This window comes from Mytilus trossulus, chromosome 7 (genome assembly GCF_036588685.1).
Source record: "Mytilus trossulus isolate FHL-02 chromosome 7, PNRI_Mtr1.1.1.hap1, whole genome shotgun sequence".
In the NCBI taxonomy this organism is placed as follows: Eukaryota; Metazoa; Mollusca; class Bivalvia; order Mytilida; family Mytilidae; genus Mytilus; species Mytilus trossulus.
The window spans coordinates 56,289,993-56,314,778 of NC_086379.1; the positions used below are offsets into that span (position 1 = coordinate 56,289,993).

At 30.5% G+C, this 24,786-nt stretch overlaps 1 protein-coding gene across 2 annotated transcripts in view; it reads left to right on the forward strand.

The window, feature by feature from the left end:
- LOC134725363 (uncharacterized) overlaps positions 1-22,713 on the forward strand; it is a 33,033-nt gene extending 10,320 nt beyond the window's left edge. Inside the window, exons 1-14 of one of the 2 annotated variants that reach the window (XM_063589119.1) lie at positions 3,067-3,175; positions 3,310-3,402; positions 5,622-5,756; positions 6,131-6,244; positions 6,670-6,749; positions 8,015-8,120; positions 8,341-8,493; positions 8,793-8,945; positions 9,941-10,100; positions 11,657-13,543; positions 14,451-14,564; positions 14,892-15,210; positions 15,485-16,046; positions 20,575-22,713. In XM_063589119.1, the coding sequence (XP_063445189.1) occupies positions 3,128-3,175; positions 3,310-3,402; positions 5,622-5,756; positions 6,131-6,244; positions 6,670-6,749; positions 8,015-8,120; positions 8,341-8,493; positions 8,793-8,945; positions 9,941-10,100; positions 11,657-13,543; positions 14,451-14,564; positions 14,892-15,210; positions 15,485-16,046; positions 20,575-21,156 (4,506 nt within the window). In that variant the 5' untranslated portion in view covers positions 3,067-3,127 and the 3' untranslated portion in view covers positions 21,157-22,713. Of the gene's footprint in view, positions 1-3,066; positions 3,176-3,309; positions 3,403-5,621; positions 5,757-6,130; positions 6,245-6,669; positions 6,750-8,014; positions 8,121-8,340; positions 8,494-8,792; positions 8,946-9,940; positions 10,101-11,656; positions 13,544-14,450; positions 14,565-14,891; positions 15,211-15,484; positions 16,047-20,574 lie in introns of those variants that run through there. The other variant, XM_063589118.1, reaches the window with a different exon arrangement.
- The last annotated feature ends 2,073 nt before the right edge of the window (positions 22,714-24,786 follow it).

Sequence of the window (24,786 nt, forward strand, 5' to 3'; positions counted from 1 at the left end):
TTTTTAACCATGTTTACCTTAAGTTTAGAACTGAGCTAATCCCTTGTAGGTATTGTAGATGTAAATAAAGATAATAAACATGGAATGAGTTATCCATATTATCTTTGTAATTATCTCCCTTTAATGTTTTAACATTTCAAAGAATTTTCCATTTAAGAACTGAAGTGGTCTCTATGAGGTTTAACAAATATTTTCTAATTGTTCATAATATACAAACAAACAACAAAAACATGCCAACAATCAAGATTGTGAGAAAGAAAACAAACATTTATCATCATTTTAATAAAATGTTTAATTGTTGACATGCTTAAAAATTCAACATACTACAAGTGTGTGTTATGTTTGTATGACGTAATGTGACAGGTCTGTAACAGATCGCTTGACTTAAATTATATAAATGTTTTATTTAGGCTTGAAACCACTGTGTAAGTGGTATATTTACTTTTCAAATGACACATTTGAAGAACATTTTGGTGACAATTTATAGAAAAACATTACGTTAGTCATAGACATACAGCTTGCAGGGTTTCTTTAAAAGGCAGGTGGTTATATTCTAATGTTTAGGCCTACCATTCCTGCAAACACAAGATTAAACTAACTTACAAAAATTGAACAGAAAGCAGGGCAGGGAATATTTATAGGTTAATTGTGTGTAATTGTTATTTTTTATCATTGGAATGACATTTTAGGGAAGATAATTTCTGAACTCTTGCTCTTTGTATTGTGTTACATAATTTTCTGATAAAAACTTATTCCAATTAGATAAAATTATCTTAACAAGGTCCTTGAGCATCTCTTGTTTTTGACACAAAGAACCCATAACAATAAGATATCTACTTTGTGGTCTGTTTTCTGTTCAGTATAATTGAACTAGTAAACTTTTACCATTTACCCATAATATTTTTGTATGGCCTTGCCAACTTAAGTGGGGGCCATATTGTTCTACCCTTATTTTCTCTTACATCTAGTGTATATATTTTTGTAAAGAATATATGTCCATCAATTCAGTTTAATTTGTAGGTGCATAAAACTGCAATCTAAAGAGTATAATGTTGGTTCAATATTTTTCGCATCTACAGTCTTCTCTGTGTTTTATTCTATTCAGCATCATATACATCAATTTTATCTATTTTTCATGCCCAAGTGACTTTTAAATTTTGCATTTACACTCTTAAATTGGCAGGATGTGTTGTAAAAAGATTCATCTATAAAACATCAAATAAGATCACTCCTTTTCTTCACCTCTAATTCCATTTAATTCTTTTAAACCCATGCAAATCATTTGTTCGCTTTCTGTAAAAATCACCATTTTATATCTATTTAAAAAGTAAATCTGTTTTTTTTAATTTCATCTTCAAATGACATAATTTTTATGAAAAGATTTTGCATTATGTTGTGTCAGCTGTTTCCTGCTGTAACTTTGAAGTGCTCTGATGACCCAAACACTACTTTTTATAATAAATGAGAACATTACACACCGGAAACTATATAACCTTGATTAAACAATATGATCATCTAAAATTATACCTGATAAAACAGGTAAAAATAAAAGTCTTATTTCCTTTTAGGTAATCCTCTTAATACCTTGAGAGAAAATCAGTCAAGGTTGTCCATTAGGCCCTTTCATTTTCTCTCATTTATAACTGTCCATGACACCTATTTATAAACCCTTCGCTGCATTCAAAGATAAAAGAACTCTTCAGAAGGCAGAACTTTTTAAGATCTTTTTTTCAAAAAGCTGTAATCTTTCAAGCTGGGTAATAATAGCTTGGTATAAAATTACTCTATCATTGTTCCCTCATTGAGATGATCGATTGCTTCTAGTTCAGTTCAGAAAGTAAAGTTTAAAGCATTAAAATTAACTTTTGTCAATGATTCCAACCTAATTGACAAATTTCAATAAATACATTATAAGTGGTTGTATAATATTGACTATATCCAACAGGAGTGGGAGGGCGGAAATAGACAGTGTATCTGTTAAAAACTGGTGAAAACAGGTGCCCTTCAGATAACAGTAAAAATAGGTCACCTGTAGCCTAATATCAACAAATGATTTCCGGAGAGGTTTTATTTCAATCTTTTTAACAAGTTTTATGAATATTAAGTCCATAGAAATCTTAAATTACCTGTTTTAGTACTTTTATAAAACCATGTGACACAGTTTTCTAACAGAAATTGCATTACGGTTTTATACCTGAGTTTGCTATGATCTTTGCAGCAAGGTAAGCTTGCTTTTCTGTGTTTTTCTTATTTTTAAGGACTAGGTTTATTTACTTTTGCCAAAATGTTCAAAAGCTATTTTTAGCATCTTATAGATGTCACTTTTGAGGATTAACTATAATAGTTCATTACTTTTTTCAAACACAAACATACAACAGTTAATGTATTTTTCGTGATCTGAAGTTCTCTTACAAGTGCAGCAACGTGAGTTGTATCTTAAGTTCAATTCTATTTTGAAAAATCACTATGGAGATCAATGTTTATTGACAAAATATTTTGCCCTCAAAGTAATTTGTAAAAACAATGCATGATTTTGTTGAGATTTTATCCATTATAAAAACATGATAAGTATCGACTTAGCGAAACATAAGAACCTGATGAGATACAGGTAATGATATGATCGGCTCTTCCGGGATTTTTAATTGTCTTTATATAGTCTGATAGAATTGATTCTTCTACCTGGTAAAAATTAATTCCCACCTGTAATTAAGATAGAACGCAATTGTATAAATGATCATTGACGTAATGTATAAGCGAAATCCGATGTTCGTTCCTAGACATTATTTTAGAATAATTCATTCGAGCTATTTTCAGTTATCAGATCTATTAGAAATATAGTTATTGTCAACTTTTTCCCCAATAGAATTCAACATTGGTTGTTTAATACTATAACTTATGAATATCCACAGGTCATTATACAAACACAGATGTTGATGCTGAATCGATCAATATTCAATTTTTCTACGTAAACGTAAACGCAGGTATATATTGCAAATTTCATGACTGAGTAATACATGTAGGAGTCAGAGACAATATACAATTTATATCAGTGAATCAGTTGTGTGAAATAGTCCATGAATTAGGTTATGGAATTAATTTATCCTGTGTTTGATATTTTATTAATGAAATGACAGACATGTCAGACAAAATGTGCACAGAGGCTGTTATATTCAAGGTAACAAAACTTAACAAAAGTTCTGATCCTCATTATCTTGTTTGTGTGTGTGTTAGATTGAACCCAGAATGATATTACCAGAATGTGCAAGCAGTTTTAGATATAAATTAAGACTGTATGTTTATTATTTACAGGTTTTCTGGCATTTGGATGTATTCCGTCGCAGCTATCGTCGTCTAACAGGGCATTTATGCATGGGGAACTCTTGTATATTCTGTGCTTTAAAGGTAAGTTCATATATAACTTGTATTAATAAATGGTCATTATAAATAATTGTAGATTTTTCACAAGTATTTTTCTGTCAAATGATTGTGGCAGACAAAAATATTGTTGATTAATTTATCAAAGCAATTGAATTGGAAAAAATGTCCTCAAAAGACTGCTGTTTCTTTTGGCACACGTCACTTCAATATAAGCTCCAGTGAGTAACTCCAAACAAAGTCAGACTGTCTAAAACTAATTTTAATCTTACTAAATCTACCCAATATATACCTGAGTGGGAATGACAGATAAATAAAACCCCTTTATCAGATTTAATAGTGAGTCATTTAAGTCTTTATCAAATGTCTGCCCATTTTCTTCACTAATTACCTCCCTTTAAAGTGCAAGCAACAAGCCTGTTATTGTACTTCAAATGGAAAACTGAGAAAAGGGGAGCTTTGAGCTATTCCAAATGGTCATTAGTTTACAGTACACTCTTATTAAGGTCTTTTTGACATAAAATAGTCCCTACTTGTTGTGCTTTGTCTATGACATCAAATGGATGTCAGTCGGCTATCAAAACAGATTGTGTTATTGATAATGCTGTATCTACATTTAATTATAAGTTTTTTATTTGTCAAATTTCATGTCTAAACAAAGTCATTGATCCAAATCATATAGTACTTTTGAAACCCAAATAATTAATTTCTAGTTTAAATGTGCAAAATTTGATTCTGTTTTGATAAGTATATGTCAGAACGTGACAGATTTGTTTGATTTTTTTTTCAAATTTATTTGATGTGTATGTTAAAAAAATATGTTTTAACAGGTTTCTCACTAATATTGAATTTATAGCTGCATTTATTATTGGATTTTATAACAAGACTCCTTTATAATACGAATCAATCTGCTTAACTTATTCAAGCATATTTATAAAAGGAAACGCCAGTAAGCTGAATTAAAAAGAAATTAATGCACTAAATTACAGATATTAAATAGAAAACAGTAAAAGCATATCAACCTGGTCCACTTTCATTGCTTTGATAAGAAGCAAACTAGGTGCATGTAATTTATCTTTGATATTTTGGAGACATGGGAAAATATATCTTTGATATTTTGGAGACATGGGAAAATATATTTCATGTAAAATTGTCTTCATTAGTCCATTAATATCCTTCAGTAGTCTATTTGACACCAAGCTCTATGATTTAATTTTTAAAATTTTGAGATAATAAGAAAACTGTCAGGAAAGTGCAAAAAATACAATAACCTGTTAACACTTAAATGACCAATTTTGGTAGTCAAAAGAAAATAGTTTACTCATCCTAATATATGTTCTTTGATCTGTTTTATAGTCTATATAACAGTTAATTTAGGGATATTGGCTGATTTTATGAAGTGTTATGTAGGTACAGAAATTGGAAAATTAAATCTTAGTAGTTTCTCCAACTGAAAATTAACTATCGTAGCTATTGAAGTCACGATTTAATACTTAGATATGTAATAAAACTCTACAAAAGTAGCATAACCATGAAATAAGATCCATGACTGTGTATTGAAATGAATGTCTTTTTATCTGGTCATTTTAAACCTTTAATGGTCACCTGTAAATTTAAAAGGTGTAGCAGCCTGTTGATCCAGGTGTTAAACTTTTCATCCAGGGGATGTCATTTGAATGGTCAAGTATCACTTCATACGAAAATCTGAAATTCAATCACTTTTAATTGTGAAAGCACTCCTGGTGGTGACCGACCGAACATTTAAGAAATAATCATTTTGTTGTCACAGGTCTCCGGTGAAAATCAACAAAAAAGTGTGAATGTGTTTGACCAGCATTTATAATAGGACATTTCTTCATTTGAATATGTCATATTAAACTCAATTCAGCTATTTAAATGAGACCAATCTGGCAGTTTTTCTTATAACTTACAGTGGATTCGTTTATGTTGGAGAATACAAATTTCCGTGGATTCAGTAAAAACTGTATTTTTGTGGCTATTTGATTTTGTAGTTTTGACAAAGTTTGCATACAAGCATATCAAAAATTTGCAATTCATTGAATGTTTGAATTCATGGTTGATATCCACCCTCAAAATCCCTGATTTTGGTATCCCACGAATAATAATGAATCCACAGTATATATACTTGTCTTATATTTGTAAAAGTACCGTACATCTAAAATCAAATCTAGTGACACCTACATATTTTTGTCATTACCCATAAAAAAATGTCTCTTGTATTATAGGTAATTTTTACCCAGTACCAGTATAGTGACCAGTCATCACTACCGCCAGATGCTCTACGTAAAGCGCTGGCTGAAACATTCATGAACAAACAACGATTTCAGCTTGGTCATATGGATGATGCAGCCGAATGCTTTGTAAGTTATGACAAAACATTTTAGTTTTAAATAGAATCATTGCAATTGAAGACCATATTGTGTCTGCAATATTCAATAGTTTTAATGTTCATATTGTAAACAATTGAAACAGAAGGCCATGTGTTATTTGTTTGTCAATATTTGACTTCAGTATTTTCTAATATTCAGAATGAATACAATTCAATAAAATCATTTAGTTCTATTGAAAAACAGTTCTCAAGTTTCAAAGCTGAAGTATCTCACAGGAAAAGAACAGATCATTAATACTGTATTAATATAGGTACATTTCATCGATTCATATGCTGTTAATATAATATTCATGAAAATTTGAAAAATTGCTTTATACATAATATTTTATAAAAATGATTTTTCAGGAGAACATTTTACGAAGAATCCATTTCCATGTTGCTAATGCGTATCATGAAGATTCATGTTCAGCCCCTCATTGTTTACCACACCAGAAGTTTGCCATGACTGTATTTGATCAGGTAATTCATTTCCTTTCCATAATTAAAATCTAGGTTTGGTCACACCTGACTCAGGTAAACATTATTGATTATGGTCAGACAATTATTGAAACAGGTCATTAGTGCTAACTGAAATCAATGGACTAAAATGCAAATGGTCTGACTTAATAGAAAAAGAATTGGAATATTATTCCATTGTATCAAGTTAATTGCTTCAATATCAAACAATTTGTTTGCCAATTGTGATAAGAAGTTTCTGCACAAGGCTTTCAGATTCTCAATCAATTACAGATTTGAATCCAAGCATAAAATTACTCATTTTACCTGCAAAGCAAAATTAATTTGAACAACCTTGAATTTTTAACACTTAAATAATTCTAAATTAAATTATTAGACTTTGTGTTGCTTTTAATCTGAGTTATAATATTTAATTAATTCTTTGACAGCTTGTTTGTATCTGCGGAGCCAGTTCTGATCCTTTGACCTTCCATGAACTTGTACATTACATCTCAACGACTTCACTTTTGTAAGTATAAATGGAGAACTTTATCCCTAACATCAAAAAGAGTGGAATAAATGAAAAACTTTAAAAGGTGCCAAAAATAGAAGGAAATATAAGTTTGATTAAAACTACAAAGAGGACAAAAGTAAAGTATATGATTGTATGCATACAGTTGTATATGCTTAATCTTTTGTGTACAATTATTCAAATGTAATAAAATATCTTATTATCCACATGTAAGAACTTGTGAGAATAGGTCTACTTATATGAATGCAGACTGCATCTTGCATGATGAAAATTTGATATATCTTCTGATCTTTTGTTTTCTATAAACTTAAGGAAAACAGAAGGTTTGTTCATATATGAACTCAGGTATTACAATATGTAATTTTCTTACAAAAAAGGTTTTTGATAACCAAGTAGCTTGTTCAACATAATAGTTGAAATTGATATCCTTATCAATTAGTTCCAAAAAAAAGTTGGGCTATTTAAATCTAGACAGAAAATAAGTCACATTTAGACAAATATATTTTGACATGATCAGTATGACATGATAAAGTTGAGAGTGAGTTTAACTTTCCCCGTGACAATAATCAGTGATGGATAGTTTTAATTTCATGAACAGAAAAGCTAACAAAACATAAATCATTCTCTATGGACTTATAAGTAGATGAATTGACTTTACTAATGATACTGTTACAGTACAAATCGGTACTTGTCTGTATGATAGCTCAAGGTACCAATACATTATCTGCCAATCACAGTTCTAAATGATGATATATTGTGACTCATCTTATTTCAGACTTTTTATAAAACTTTAATGTGAGCGGCAAGGTCTTTGAATCTTTTTTACCCATTATCAGACATTAATCTTTTTTTATCAGGGCCTTTGTTAATTTCTCCTTTTTTTGTTATTGATTGAGGTTTACCGACTTTCCTATTGATAAGCCACCCTTGTCCTCGTCACCGGAAATAGATTTCCACTTTGTCACTTGCATAATGTTTAAGTGTCTTTACCTGAAATCTGCAGGTATAAACTAATAAGGCACCTTAGGGAGATTTTACCTGAAATCTGCAGGTATCAACTAATAAGGCACCTTTGGGAAGTTTTTACCTGAAACAGCAGGTATGAACTTGAAGCAACCATAAGGAGATTTATAATTACATATATCTATTACACAAACTATGAATATAAATCTGTTTCCATTGTCAATAAAATATGCAGTACTGTCATTAAAATTCATTGTTTATTTTTGAACTTCCACTTATTTATACATTTATCACTTCAGAACCCATTGTCGTTCAATGCAAGAGACAGGAGATGTACTTCATCCAGATCGGTTTGGATTATTATTACGCAATGCTGGGACAGCGGGAGATATCAGAGATTGCCCTGTAAGCATATAAACATATTAAACCATCTACAAATTTTGATTGCCTTCATACTATGGGCTTCTTGATTAAGATATTAAGAATATTAAAGAAATATTTGTTTTTGATTTTAATAAAGATAACGGCTCATTGGACCACACCTTAAAGATTTTGAGAGTGTTATTCCATTTATCAGATTGAACATTGTAATATATTGTTTATTGAAACTATTTATAATTTACAGGGGAACTGTGGCAAAAGAGTACAAATAAGAAGAACTTTACTGAATACACCAGATGTTGTCAGTATTGGTCTTGTTTGGGATTCAGACAGACCTGATGAGAAACTCATCCGTGAAGTAGCTAAAAGCATTGGTACAACTATTTTGCTTCAAGATGTAAGTATTCTACTATTTTATGCTGATTTTTACATTTTTACTTTGAAATTCTCTAAAAATATTTGACACTTTTCTATTTCATGTCTTAGAAAATCACTTTTGATGTAAATAAATAGAATATTAGATAATTTTGAAACTGAAAATTCGAAGAGAGTTTTTAACTTTCAAATATATTGAAATAGTCTGTTTTCGTATCACCAATTTCATGTCTTAAAATTATTTTGCACTAATCTGTCTAATTTCAAAATTTTAAAATGCAAAGAAAAATAATAAGACATTTTTTTGTTATTTTTTTTCAGATGTTCCATTCTGTTGTATGTAAAGATGCTACCAAACTCCCTAAACTACAGTTGTCTGCCTTAGTTTGTTACTATGGAAAACATTACTCCACAATTGTATACCATACCAAGTTAAATGTGTGGATTTATTTTGATGATGCCACTGTAACAGAGGTAATTAAATATATTCGTTGATGGCCTTCGGCTGTTGTCTGCTCTATGGTCGGGTTGTTGTCGCTTTGATACATTCACCATTTCCTTTTTCAATTTTATCATTGAATACTGTATATATTTCTATTTTGTTAGAATCTTGTTTATAAATTCTCACCATTGTGGATCAAAATATGATTGCCAAAAATAAAACTTGATGATAAACATTTGTTTAAATTAGTTGGTTATATTTGATACAATAACTTATATAATATGCAGAGTATGCACTATTTATATATGGTATCTTTTACTTTAGATAAATTAGGGACAACAGAAATTGGGCTGAAATGTAGCTTAGGTTATTAAACACTTAGAAACAGTTTTCTATGAAGATTCATAACTTGTTCTCATAAGTCTTTTTTTCTGTTATGAAAGTTTATTTCAATTTCAAAGTGTAAGAGTATTTTATTAATGAATTTATAAACTTGTCAGATTTCCAAAGTTTATGAATGACATGGGGCAAGCACTGGACACTGTCCTGTAGTGGCCATATAATCTGAATTTAATCCATTTACACCCTAAACAATATTTTCATGACTTTGACTACTTAAACGTGTGACTTAAAAGAATGAATTGTGTAATATATCATGGACATTGTCCTGAAGTGACTATATAATCTAGAATAACATCTCTCAGTTGATTTCAACATATTTTTATTTTTCGTTCATTTTCATTCACCAATGGTTAAATTGAATGAAAAGTTTATTAGTGTTTTTAATGTACAAAATTGTTATGATAATTGCTTGTGGCTACAAGTAATAATTTAAATACATTTATAGTAATTCAATTATCACCAAAATCATATTTTAATGACTGTCTTTTTAAAAGTTTATATACATATCTGTAATCAATCCATGCATGATCCACTCCTATCTAAGTAAAAAGGTCACATACTTGTGGTGTTATATTTACATTGTTTGTCATGGTGACTGATTTTATTGTTTTATTGGAAATTTCAGATTGGACCAAGATGGGAAAATGTGGTTGACAAATGTTCTAAAGGAAGATTCCAACCCTTATTGTTACTCTATTCCAATCACAACGCTAGTCCAATTGCTACTGAAACAGCTCCAAAGAAAAGAGTTATGGCCCCTGGTTATGCTACAACGCCTTCAAAAGGTCAGTTACGTCTTATTTGCAACTTAACAAGAAGTAACAGATATTATCTTGTCAATTGGACTGGGTAGAATTTCATAAGTTCGTAGCGTGTCAGTAAATTCTTAAGAAAAATTTTGAAGCATAACTCATAACTGTCATGTACAGCATAAATAATACTATTGTCTAACAATATTTTAAAAATATTTTGTCTTTTGTTTAAAAGTGATCATTATCCTATTTAGATTGCCTATTGTAATACAGTGTTTACGATGTACTCCTGGACTTGACCTCCGCATGTTGAGGCTAATAATCATGACTATTGAATACATATGTATATGTCTTTTCTACCAAGGAAATTATACAATGGGTTTCCATAATATATTTTTGGCACAGAACAATCAAATTATGTGGGCATATTTTCAAAATTTATAATTGGCTTAACTGGTAAAAACACATAATTCCTTTATTCATAATTGGATTATAGAATTAACACTTTAAGATTTGTCATGAAGTTAAAATTAACATTAGGTCATCAGTTCTGGGTTTGCAGTATGCACTAAAGTTAACATTGAATGCAGATTTAGTTTGATAATAAGACTTTAAACTACACAATTCTGTACCCATATGTTTTTTCTCTACATCATCAAACACCTATTGGAGTTCTAAACTTCATTTTGTCACTACTTTGATGTCCTGTGGGACAGGTGTTGCTTTAAAAAAACTCAGGTAAAAATAGTGTTCTGTTCCAGAACTTGATATGACTGTCAAAATTGACACTGGAAGATCATAAACAACAGAGGATGGCAAGAAAAAAAGATTTTGGTTAAATTGTATTTTTGTAGGTTCAAAGTTGTAATTCGATAAGGTTTTTGAGATAACTAGAGGTATCAGATTTCGTGTACTGAACAAAGACAAATTTGTGATGACACACTGTAGAAATTCGTGACAAGATTAGTACATGCTTCAGGGACCTTGATACATTTCTCAAAATTTTGACATTCATTTTGATAAATTTTTCATGATTGAATTATATTTACTTTTATGGTCTTTTTTTGTTCTTTTAAGCTTTCAAAGCAATTGAAAAATAAAATATTGAAGTGTCAAGTGTAGGTCATTTAAAATGTAAAGTAGTAGTTTTTGATTTGTACTTTTAGTACCCAAAACCTTTTTTTATAGATATGACCACGAGGAAAATAATTAGTCATAGCTAAAGCAAAAGTTGATGACTACACATTAGGTATTAGTAGGTACAATTTTACGTTAAAACAATAAAGGTATTATTCATGCAAACAAAAAGGTGAAAAAGGTATTGATTACCTGATCTTAGTCAGGTGTTAAAAATCATCAGTATACAATGCAAAACAAACATAATAAATCATGTTTTTATGTCTTTATGACAAATCTGTTACTCGATAGGAAACATTGTTTCCCTAATATAACAAGTAAGATGGTCTCTTTTGTGGCTTTTCAATAGCCTATTCATGCTTTTAAGTATCCATACAATATACATGCATGTGGTTTGAAGGATGGCTACATGAGATAAAAAGCTTTATGTTGTCATTGTCTTTTATAAATAGGTGTCCAAGAAAAGAAAAGACAAGAAAATGATGGACATAAAGCATCCAGAAGATCTTTAACTCCTAATCCTGATAAAATTGAAATCAGCCAATCAAATGGAAGGAGAGCAATAACCCCAGGTCCAGATGAATTATCACCTGGTCTGAATGGACCCCAAAAAATGAACATTGATCACCATCGTCAGTCAAGCTTTTTAATAGCTGTCACTGGAAAGACAGATAAAAACAGGCAGTACTCTTCAGAGTATGCTGTACCTAAAGGAATCAATCCAATCAAACCATCTGTTCCAGGAGGAGGACAAAGTGATATGTCACAAAGACAGGGGATGCTTAAACATTGTTTTTATGAACCTTCCAACGCTGAAAAACAGCAATTCCAACAGAAATCTAATCAAGATGCCGTAGATGGTTACGATTACACCTTATCATCCGGTGATCAGTACAGACGGCCAGCAATCACAGCACCCAAACCTAACAATCTTCCAATACAAGTTAACTTTGCTCGAGTAAATGACTGTCAGAGAAAAGAAAGCTTCAAGAAAGGAAAAGATAAAGTGAGAGCTGACGTCATTAGAAGTTTGGATCCTTCACGGAGGGAATCTCAGTCTTCCGATTCTGATTCACCACAAACTCCACCACTTCTTCCACCCCAGCTTCCTCCTAAAATCAGTAGAAGTCAGTCTTGTCACAACTATGATCTTGAATCAAGTCCAGCTAATGTATCTGCAGATAATATTGACATTCGACAGCATGTGGTCATGAAACCTAGACCAAGCAATTCACATGCGTATGAAAATTTAGAAAATTCTTCACATACACCTGTGCAATCAGGACTTGCTACACTTCCACGAAACAAAAAATCTAATTCTTCTGTGCAATCTCAAAATCAGCATTCTCGTCAAAATTCATTGAAGAGCAATGATGGTTATCCGCCACACAATCGTCCAACATCAGGACAAGACATGAACAATATGTATCATACTGTTGGGTATTCTCAGCAGGTATCACATAGTAGGGAAAGTTCTAGTAATACTATTGTGCCTGATGATGTACATTCCAGACAAAATTCATTAGCCAGTCAAATTTCAGATAATTCACAACATTCATTGTCATCATGGCAACAGGGCAGCAATAACCAATCAGTGTCTCAATATAGAAATCAACCATCTGTTTCATCCAATCAGAGGCTTCCAGAGGATAAACCCCCTAAACCTGCAAAACCAGAGAAGAAAATAAATACTGTTGCAGCACAGAAAAAGAAGAGTATGAATAGTAAAGGACAACAGCCTCCCCCATTACCTGAGAAAAAGGGTAGTCAATTGTCCCCAAATCATGATCAGGGTTATATTAATAGAAAAACTGTTGAGAATATTTTATCTTATCAAAAATTATCAAGTTTATCACGACAAGGATCAACCAATAGTAATATGAGCTGTGCAAGCATATCAAGTAATGCAAGTACAGCTAGCAATACTAGTTTTGAATCAGATAATTGTAGCTTAAGTTCAAAAGAAGGAAACATTCCTTTTGACAGATTGTCTTTGGAATCACGACAAGATTCAGGGTATAGTGGCAGTGACAGAAATAGTTCCAGTTCAACAGGCAGCACTACCTTAGATCCTTACACGCAATACTTTCTCAGTAAGAGTATGATTCCTCCAAAAACATTCAATCAGCAAGCTGTGGCGGAAAACATAAAGAAATTTATCGATCCTGGCTTTTGTGAGAACCAACGCTTTGATCAGAAGTACACTGTTGGGTACCAAACAAACAATTTCCATGGAAACCAGCAACAGCAGAATCAGCATTATCAGAGAGGATATGAACAATCTGGTGACAGAAAACAGTTGTATGATCCTGCCATTGTCAAGTCACACCAGTCTAAAGGTTAGAGATTATTATATTCACCTTGGATAGAGATTATATTATTTGGCTTATGAATTGAAATTTTCTTCGATTGAGTCTCTTAATTTTAACTATAGGTACTCAATTTCTGAAAATATAATCAGCAAATTTTACAATAAATAACTTCTCTGAAATTTGAGTGAAAATTTGATAGAAATCAAAACAATTTCTTCTTTATGAACATGCTTTTTAAATTGACCTATAATAGAAACACACCCTATAATTTTATTTAAAATCCTGACTGTAATTAGCCATGTTTTGGAAATAAATCTATCATAACCAATAATTTACATGTATAGAATTATAATTTATGGTGATAATTATTAAAAACCAGCTGGCGTTGGCATTGTGCCATGACAGACCACAAATTAATTGATCAAAATGATCTACATTTATTGTATGTATTTTAACTGTCATTTAATAACTGGTATATACCTTATAAATTATAGAACGGTATAATTTAAATACTATTAAATAGAAACAAACGAGGTCTTTTAATTGCGTTTTAAGCTTCCTTGGTCATCTATAGTATAATGCGTCTTAAGCCTTTCTTATTATGTGTAGGTTGTATATTTCCAAACAGTCTTTGTCAAAGACGTGTTCATTGAAAAAAGTTGTTTGGTTATAAAAAGATTAAGTCAATAAGAAGATTATATGAAGGAGTGTAAAGGGCAACACATGTACCGTAATAAAAACTTTTAATCAAAGACTATTATAGTAAGAGAACTATATTAAGATCATCATCACTGATGATGTAGTACATTTTTATTGACAATATTAAATATTTATTGATCTCAGACAGATCATCATATATATTAGGTCAATGGAACCATTTCAATCTTTCTCCTCAATTTTAATAAAGGGAAATAACCTTCATTTATTTTTTTAGACACCATGGGATATCCTGTGCACCAAAATTTGGATCCAAATAACCAAGAACGTAATCCAAAAAACTGTGATAACCAGATGTTCATACAGAGCGGACCACCTGGTTATGATGAAGGTAATAAAAACCAAACATTTTGATATACAACCCAGTCATATTGAGATGAAGAACAGCAATAAAAGTCCTGTTCTTTTGATTTTGTGCATGAAGTGATTTTGTTTCCTGAAATTACAAACTTATATGATTTGTTTCCATTAACAAAATTACATGTTTGATTAATTCACTGGATACTAACCAAAACTTTGATATCAAATAATACTATAGTACCTGAAAGCTTTTTTATTACTCATAATGATTTATAAAAAAAAGAAAAATATATTAACATTACTTATATATCAAAATAATGTTGCATCGGAAGTACATTTGCTTCATCTTTTGTTTCAGTGGTTTCTTTTAACATGGAAGAATTTGCATCTCTGTGCCACAAGTCTGAGGACCTTATGGATCAATGTATGTTGTACGAGACTGATAGCAACTGCCACCAGGCCATACAATTATGTAACTCGGCCATTGATAGTCTGAAACAAGCCATGAAGATGACCAACATTACCCATCAGTCCTTTCAATTTGCACAAATGAAACACAATTCTTGTATTCTGAAGCTACGCAGCTTGCAGAAGAAAAATATGTTTCGACAAGAATCCAATTCATCGACGAACAGCTCTGACAGCGCTAGATCTTCTCCATGTGGTTTACCAAATAGGTAAGGAGACTAATTAAAATTATTAATTAAATATAAAAATTACAACATTCAAAGATTCCTTGTCAAAAAACCTGTTATGAAAATTACATCAAGTGCATATGAATGTCACACTTGTCAATAAAAAATACCTACTTAACACAAACAAGGCACGGAAATAGATAAAAACAATAGATTGACATGGAGGCTATTAAATTGATGTATATGTAATTATTTTATATGGTTGTTTAATTTCATTGGTTTTGCACTGCTTTAAACAAAATTTTCTTGTTTTCAGTTCATCAAACATTCAACATCCACCACAACAAAATGTTGTTCACTCAAGATCAAGTTCTAGAGATTCAATTGACAGTGTGATTGAAAATAAAAACTATAGAAAAGACAAAGTTATTAATGAAATTGATGGTCAAAAGATGATGCATTCTAATTCTAGTCATAGTTTGAATGAAAGGACTTGTAGTAGTAATGTGGATACTAGCAATGTTGATATGTATGCTACATTACCCAGAAAGGGTAGACAACTGGCCATGAAAAATCAAAACAATCAGAACTCTGAACTGTTTAAAAACTGTTTAAATCGACAACAAAGAACTAATTCTCCAAGTCTTCATCAACCTTCATCAAGATCAAGTACGCCGTCATCAGAATGTCGTGACTCCGACTCCAGTAGTCAAGCATCAGATCAGTATCGTATGCAGATTCCATCTCATCAACAAGTTAAAATGAACAAAGCGGAAATCAGACAATTACCACATAACAGTATGGTTCAGCGCCAAGGACCCCAGCAGTCTAACGGAGGAATGGTATCCCAGAATCAACAAGTTCACGGGAAACCTGAGGTTTGTAGAACTAGGATAACTCCAGCGTTATCTGCCAAGTCACAACCAATTGTGCCGCCCAAACCAGGAATAGTTGTTGAGCCTTCGTCTGGAGGTCAACCAACCAACCAAGGGCAAGGCATGATGGGAAAAGTGGAAAACACATCATCACCATCTGCTGTTACATGTAATAAAATTAAAAAGTCCTGCAGCGTGACGAGACATGCCAGTTTTGCTGGTTTAAGTAGTAGTGGCAATAGTGGTGTGAATGCTGCTGCCACGCTAGATCGTTACGCTTGTCAGCAAAACCAGACAATAGCTCGCTCATATATACAGTCTAATATATCAGGTACTAATCTCCCCCAATCTTCAGTACAAACAGTTGGTCTGCAAATAAATATTTTTATACTCATTTTTGTTTGTAATCAGAAGATCATCTGGGTATTGGTAACTAACTTTTTTATCAGATAAAAATTTCACAGGGCTACTAAAATTTGTTACCTTAAGAAATGAAATTTAGAATTTTAAAATGGGTTTGTAACCAACTGTTGGTATCTATTTTATTTTTGATCCTTTCAATACCTTTAATTGGTTAAGTTAAAGTTGACATTTTGAATTTTCAATCAGATAAATATAATTATACTTTTCATCATTTCTTTCATGTTCATTAATGCTAGAGCTTTTGTGCTTGCTACTTAAAAAGATACTTCACATCATATAAACACCTACTAATTTGTCATCGCTACTTCAGAATGGGGATATTTCTTAATCATTTTTATAACAACCTCTAACAAATAAGTAAGTGTTGAAATGAAGGGAAAAAAAGATAACACTTTGAATTAATTATTATCTTTTTCTGTAAAAATCAATGTTCAAATAATACCTTGATTTCAAAATTGAGATTAGGTAAAGTTCTTTTTAGGCCAGAGTTTGTGTTCTATAGTTTATCTGTTTTTTAATTTTAAAAGGCTTTCCATAAAGTGTGTGCAAACTTGTTAGAACTGTTCAATTTAGATAGCTTCCTAATCGGTTTTACCATAATTCTTTATCCAAACCACTCTATACAAATCTTTTGTTGCAGTATAATTTTGAAGGTCATTAAATCATGTCGGCATTACGTATTTTGGACCTAGTAAATTATTTAATTTTCTAATCAACAGAGTGTAGTATGACTTAGCATGTTGGAAATTTCTTAAGAAAATAATTTAGTGGGGGTAAATCTCTTGTTCTTTTCATTTTAGATTTAAATGTTCTAATCACTTTTGATCGTAGTTTAAAATAAATATTTTTGCAATGGATGATAACCCATCATTTTAATAACATTGTGTATATATACTGTCCTGGGGACGGTTTTAAAGATCTTTACAGATGAGTAACTTCACTGAACAAACAAACGCCAATGTATTCATCTCGTGACCTCATTTCCACATATAAAAAATATTTACCTTTATGTAGGCAAACTTTAGACTTACCTGTACAACATATAATAATCTTTTTTGTATTCGTCCCTCAAGTACATTTTTTACAAATTAACATATTTACATAAATTCAAGTTCTTATATGTAAAAAGGGGAATCAAAAATAGATCATGTAGGAATAAAATTAATAAATACGAAAATCTGAATGTTTTTTTCATAGAGATAATTAAAGCAGTAAAAGTGATTACCATAAGGATTTTTTTTTCATAAAAATAAATTTAAGCAGTAAAAGTGATTTCCCTATAAAGGAAGTTTTTTTATAAAAAATAATATAAGCAGTAACAAGTGATTACTCTTCTGATTTTTTTTCTTCATAAAAATAATTTAGCAGTAAAATGGAATACCCTAATCTATAATCTAATTTGGTTTTGCTTTATGTAACTATGACATTGCTAGTTATGATTCCTAACATTGTTTTTTATTTTTCTCCCTAACCAAGATAACTCTAGAGGATGTACTAACACACTTGTAAGTATCCAGTTTATGAGTTGTCTCCCCTTTTTTACAATTCTTGGTTATGAGTTATTTCCCCTTTATTACAATTCTTGGTCCAGCTTTGTCCACTATTTGATGTTGTGATTTTTTTGGGTTAGGGATTTGTGTTGCTTTAGTGAATGGCAGGCTGGTGAATGGGAATGAAATATTTGAAGTCACATTTTTAGCACTTTTGTCCACGTTTTGAAAATATGTAAATTCATGCAGTAGCTGAAAGTTCAACACTCAAATTGAATATTGTTAGAAAAGGTAAACATGTTTGTGAAATAAGCAAAAATGTTTCAAATATGATTTGCTAAATGAAGTGATAAATTTTTGAAAGATTTGTATACCTTTTGATATAAAATCTCCATTAGTTCGAGAAGGGAAACGACCCACAGGTGTTCGACCTTGATCATCGTCCCTTTGAACTCAAGGTAAAAACATAAAATAGCAGAACCTTTAAAATTAAAGAGTTATAAAATATAAAAGAGAAAATTATTTCAGAAGATATTTTAAATAATTTTTATATGATAAATAGTTAATCTACTATTTTTGCAGTAATGAAATTGGGACTGGGAACTAAAATTTGACTTTTTTTTTAAATGGAATAATTTTATAATAAAGTAATAAAGATATAATCTTTTCCTTTGAATCTATTTAATCATGAATGAAATGAATTTGATATATTAAATTAAAATTTTATCTGTAATTAGGGTTATTTATTAATTTCTAACTACAAATGTATGACCAAAAACTATGAATATTTTCTTTTTCAATGTTATACTTTTCAATTACAATGTAAATAATCTTTTTTAATGTGTAAAATGAAACTACAGACTCATAGTAGGAAACAAACTTCTTTTCACCGTGACTTGTAACCTCTTGTTAAGTTAAAACTGGCTGACGCCAAAAAAACAGATAAACGTTTTTGTTCTCACAAAAGATCGATTGTTTGACGTAATACTGCATCTGTAATTTGAGACTTTATCAATAGTCTGGGATGTCGCACGATTTTGCAAATAAATAAACACATAAATCTATTCTTTCTTTCGTTCAAATGCATATATACGCATTAAATTTAGTATTGCTGCTGGCAATTAAGGCTTCAGTTCCTGCAATCGGTTAAAAAGCATTAAAAAGATTAATTACGAAATTGTAATTTGCAGTCTCAAAATAAGTAAATCTGAAACCATTTACCATGACCTATAGATGCTTTTGAAATTAAAAGGACATATTAAGTTTACTCAGGTAATAATTACGTAGGTTTTCAAAACTGCATTGTCATCATCATATTACTTAATCTCTTAGTGTGTTACTAGTAAATAAATAATTTAAATAAATAAATATAAATATTAGAATTAAGACGAAAACTGCTTTATCATCTAGTGAGCTTTAGAGGTAGCTGCTGATAGCTAACAATTAAACAGAACTTGTTAGGTTCTTGTAACAGTGAATACTATAAAATGATCGTTACATCTATGTCTTTGATGAAACAAATTTTGATGACAAAAAAATAAAACAATGCAAAGTCATTTCCATTTTAATTGAAGATTTCTTTGTCTTAAGGCTGCATTCACAATGATTGCTACTCCCTATGATTTAAATCAGTCATGCATTGATTAAGATCAAAGAATTAAAAAATGAAAAGACCTTTTTTATTATCAATTAAAATAAATGTAACAGTTGACTTATTTTGTCTAATGAAAAATCTATAATTTGTCTTTTATGAACATTTTGATGTATCATCAAACCTTTAATGATACATTGTGCTACATGCAATTGTCTTAGAGGGATTTTCTGCCTCGGCTATGCGAGAAAAATCAGACTTAATATATATAAAGATAAAAAACACAATAGCTGATAAATGTGTGCAGAGGTTTTTTCTTGATGTGAAATCAGATTTAAAAAATTCTGTTGGTTGTAAAACATTATGGTTCTAAACTTAACCATTATAATACATTAAAAAAAAGTTAGTATTTTTTCCAATTTTGTAAAAAAACGACTTTCCAGAGAAATAAAAGCAATAAAAGTGATGCATTGCACAAGTTTAATGCATATTGATGCACTAATAATATACATCAACTACTAAAATCATACCATTCCATAAAATAAAATCATCATCTCACAGTAATGGATCACATCATTTTAATGCATTCTGGTTTTAGGACCTACTTTATACATGTATATATGAGCACAGCATATTGTTTGTATGTTGGCAAGGGGTTATCTCCCTTCACATTTGTCACAGCAGACGGTGATGGTATCAGTGTTTGGCAGTAGTGCCTAGAGCTTCAATCTATTTTGCCTTTATATGTTTCATAACAATTATTTAATTTACTTAACATTTTCTTTTTTGATATTTCTTAGATGTCATTTTATTTTACCTTATCATTTGTTAATAAGCAGTGATTTTTAGTCATTCACTAATTTTTAAGAAAATTAATTTCTCACTAATTTCCCACTTTCTAACAGTAACTTGTGAGTTTAGAAATTAAAAATCATTAATTTGTCAAATCTCTATTTTTATTTTTTTTAAAGACTGCAATTTGTTCAAATTATCATAAGTTAATAGAAAATAATCCTTGTTATTTCAGAAATCGACGGAATTACCATTACAGCAGTTTAACCAACGTGTTCAAAACTTGCCAGAACAAAAGTCAGACAATGAGGATGTCCGTCCAAGTGTAAAGGCACTGGCATCACGCTTTGATAGATCTGGTCGGGGAAAGGTAAAAACCTCTAAACAACTACCACCGATGAACTCAAATCTGGACAATAGACATAGAAGTAAATCAGAATCAGACTTTCTAAGAATGGATTCAAAACCAAAATCGGTTTTATCGAAAAGAAAGAAATGTAAAGCAAGTCGGCCAAGAAAATCTGTGACATTTTCAGAAAATATTGCCATGGTTTCTGCCGCAGATTTATATGCAACAGACACTGATATGTGTTCAGGGTATGTGAGTGATTCGGATGAAAAATATAAATATCAGCGTGGTGCTTATTCAGACAATGAATTGGAGGATGATGACTCGAACTCAACCGAGTCTCCGGCAGACATACATCCCGGTCAGAGCTGTTGTTGTCTCTGTAATAAACATGGTTGTGGAGAAGGATCTCAATTTTGTGCAAAATGTCAGTTATATATGAGTCGGTTTCAACCAAGTGAATGCTGACAGGACGATGTTATTGTCATCAAATCAGCATTCTTTTAATTATGAAATATTTAATGAGTGACTAGAAATACAATAGACATTTATTTTTGTTATTGCATATTGTAAATAAAAGTAATTTTATTTATTAATTCTACAAATGTGAAATGTAGAATTTTCAAGTAATATTTTTTTCTTGAAGGCAGCTTTGCTCATAGTGCTAATTTCACCTTCTATGTACATTGAATTCAAGCAATAGATGTTTTATCTACTGTTTTTAGTAGATTTTTTTCCCTTTTTTTACTGCTGATAAATGTTTTCCTCTTCTTTTTTTTTAGATATATTATTTTAGAGAGATTTTAAACAAAATTATTTTATTTTAGTTTTATATATTTTATCCATAAAAAAATAAAAAACACAGTTCAGCATGTAATGTGAACATGTTTCTTATTTATTTATGTTTCTGTGATAAATCAAGTTTTTTTTGGCATTGGAAGTTAGAAACAAATTATTTTTTAAATAAATTATAAATTTTTATATAAAACTATTATTGTAGATTAGAATATTTTTTGTAACAGTTCTTTTCATTCAAAAATTAAATAATTTCATTCGATTATCATTATCCGAGCTAAACACTGCCAGACAAGTACCATTTTTGTTGTTGTTTATTGTTATGGATAATGTCAAAATAATTCTGAGATGAAAATATTTTCATAGATTTTTATTGGCTGTCTCAATTTGTGTTGAATATTAAAGGGAGATAATCCCCATAAACTTACATAACATTTAGATCTAGTCAAACATTTCCTTATTTTGTATGTTAGTTATATTGCTGTAAAAAGGTAAATTTGATATAGATTATGGGATATAGATTCCCATCCAAACAATGTTGTCTTTTTCACTTTCGTTTCGAAACTTTCCTCTTTAGTATTTCGGTTTCTTGGAAAGACAACTTATGAATTTAAAAAAAAAGAATTTGCAAATTAACTCTAGAAATATTTTCTTAACACTTATTTTGTAGTTTTAGGATGGATTCCGTCCATTTTGGAAAAAGTTAGTGGGATAGAAAATATACAAAGCTTTTTCAAGTGAAAAATAAAACTTTGGATTATCTGAATAAAATTAAAGGTAATTTTCATGGAAACATTCCAAGAATTATTTTGGACACAACTTTGAAAAAAATGTACGTTTTATATGTGCAAAACTACTTTTAGGAATTTTTTAATAAGATGTTGATAGAATTTTTATTTTTTCATGCATTTAATGTTGTTAAAAATCATGCATTTTTTTATAAATTGTTTTAAATTGTTAAGGTTGTGAATTTGTTAACATGTTTTATGAAACTGCCAGTTTTTCATTTGTTACCCAATTGTGATCTCATTTTAAAAGAAATTTAAAACAAGAAATGTATATGTTAATGATTTGTACATTTTTTGTATATATAGTTAGTAGACCTAGATAATCATGTTTATAAAAAACATATTCTATGTTAACATTGTTCCATTGAATACAGAGTTAAACTCTTTATCATCAATAGAATACATATCATTTGTATCAAAAATAAACAAATAATGAAATTTACTTGTCTATTGAATCTTTAAGACGAAATTCAACATGGTAAAAAGTTTAAGATATGCAAAGCAAACAGGAAAAAAACCATCTACATTCTAGAAGAGAGAAGAAAATACACATGTATTCCAAGTCAGGAGCCTGTAACTGTTGCAGTCTGCCTTATTTGTTTTTTGTTTGTTAAATTAGTATAAATCAAGCTGTTGGTTTTCTCTTTTAAAGTGCTTAAAGCTTTCTCATGTCTGAGCTATATATGGTGTTTGGCCTTTTCCACCTTTTTAAAAGCTACAGTGCCCTATGGTTGTTAACAGTCAAAAAAGGAGATGTGAGATAATGTCAAATGAGACAACAATCCAACACCACAAAAATAATAAAAAGTCATCTAGGGTAACTCAAACCTTGTGTCAGACACCTTAACCTAGCACTGCTTCTTGTACTTTCATTTAAAAAGCATAGACTTACTTTACAATTGGAATTCCTTAGAAACTACCTCTAGAAGTCAATAAAATGAATAAAAAAAACCTGCTCTGAATTACAAATAAAAATTAAGTTGTTGCTCTGAACTAGCCTTTAAGGTGGTACCCAACACTTTCACTAAAATTAATTTGGCTCGTTTAATTTTCATAAAATTTTGTCAACGTATTTACTTTGACACTTTAACAAAAATATATAAAAATTTAAAAAAAATGAACCAACCATTCTGTCAGAAAAATTATACTGGTTATATAGCAGTTTGACAAAGATCAATTTTGATCACTGAGAAGCTTTATATCCCCTTTAAAACACAACATAATTAAAACGTTTATCTGACTTTACAGAGTTATCTCCCTGTAGTGTTAGGTACTACCTTAAGAGATCCACTTATGTTCCTTCCTAAAGACATTGCAAAGAAAAAGGGACTAATGAATCTGAATAACTTATACAATAATCATTTGTCATTGAAAGAAAAGTTGAGATCCTGTTGAATTCCAGTACATGAGTCTGACATGGAAAGTTCAACAAAAGAGAATCAAAACAGAAGTCTGTGTCAAAATTGGTCTATGAAATCTATATAGGAGAACAACATAATGTGTTCGGGTTAGTACATGATTGGTCTATGAACTATATAGGCGAACAACATAATGTGTTCAGAGTACATGATTGGTCTATGAACTATATAGGAGAATAACATAATGTTTTCAGAGTACATGATTGGTCTATGAACTCTATAGGATAACAACATAATGTGTTCAGGTTACATGATTGGTCTATGAAATCTATAGGAGAACAACATAATGTGTTCAGAGTACATGATTGGTCTATGAACTCTATAGGAGAACAACATAATATGTTCAGATTACATGATTGGTCTATGAACTATATAGGAGAACAACATAATGTGTTCAGAGTACATGATTGGTCTACGAACTCTATAGGATAACAAAATAATGTGTTCAGATTACATGATTGGTCTATGAACTCTATAGGATAACAACATAATGTGTTCAGATTACATGATTGGTCTATGAACTCTATAGGATAACAACATAATGTGTTCAGGTTACATGATTGGTCTACGAACTCTATAGGATAACAACATAATGTGTTCAGATTACATGATTGGTCTATGAACTCTATAGGATAACAACATGATGTGTTCAGGTTACATGATTGGTCTACGTACTCTATAGGATAACAACATAATGTGTTCAGGTTACATTATTGGTCTACAAACTCTATAGGATAACAACATAATGTGTTCAGATTACATGATTGGTCTATGAACTCTATAGGAGAATAACATAATGTGTTCAGAGTACATGATTGGTCTATGAACTCTATAGGATAACAACATAATGTGTTCAGGTTACATGATTGGTAAACGAACTCTATAGGTAACAACATAATGTGTTCAGGTTACATGATTGGTCTACGAACTCTATAGGTAACAACATAATGTGTTCAGGTTACATGATTGGTCTGTGAACTCTATAGGATAACAACATAATGTGTTCAGGTTACATGATTGGTCTATGAACTCTATAGGATAACAACATAATGTGTGCAGATTGCATGATTGGTCTTTGAACTCTATAGGATAACAAC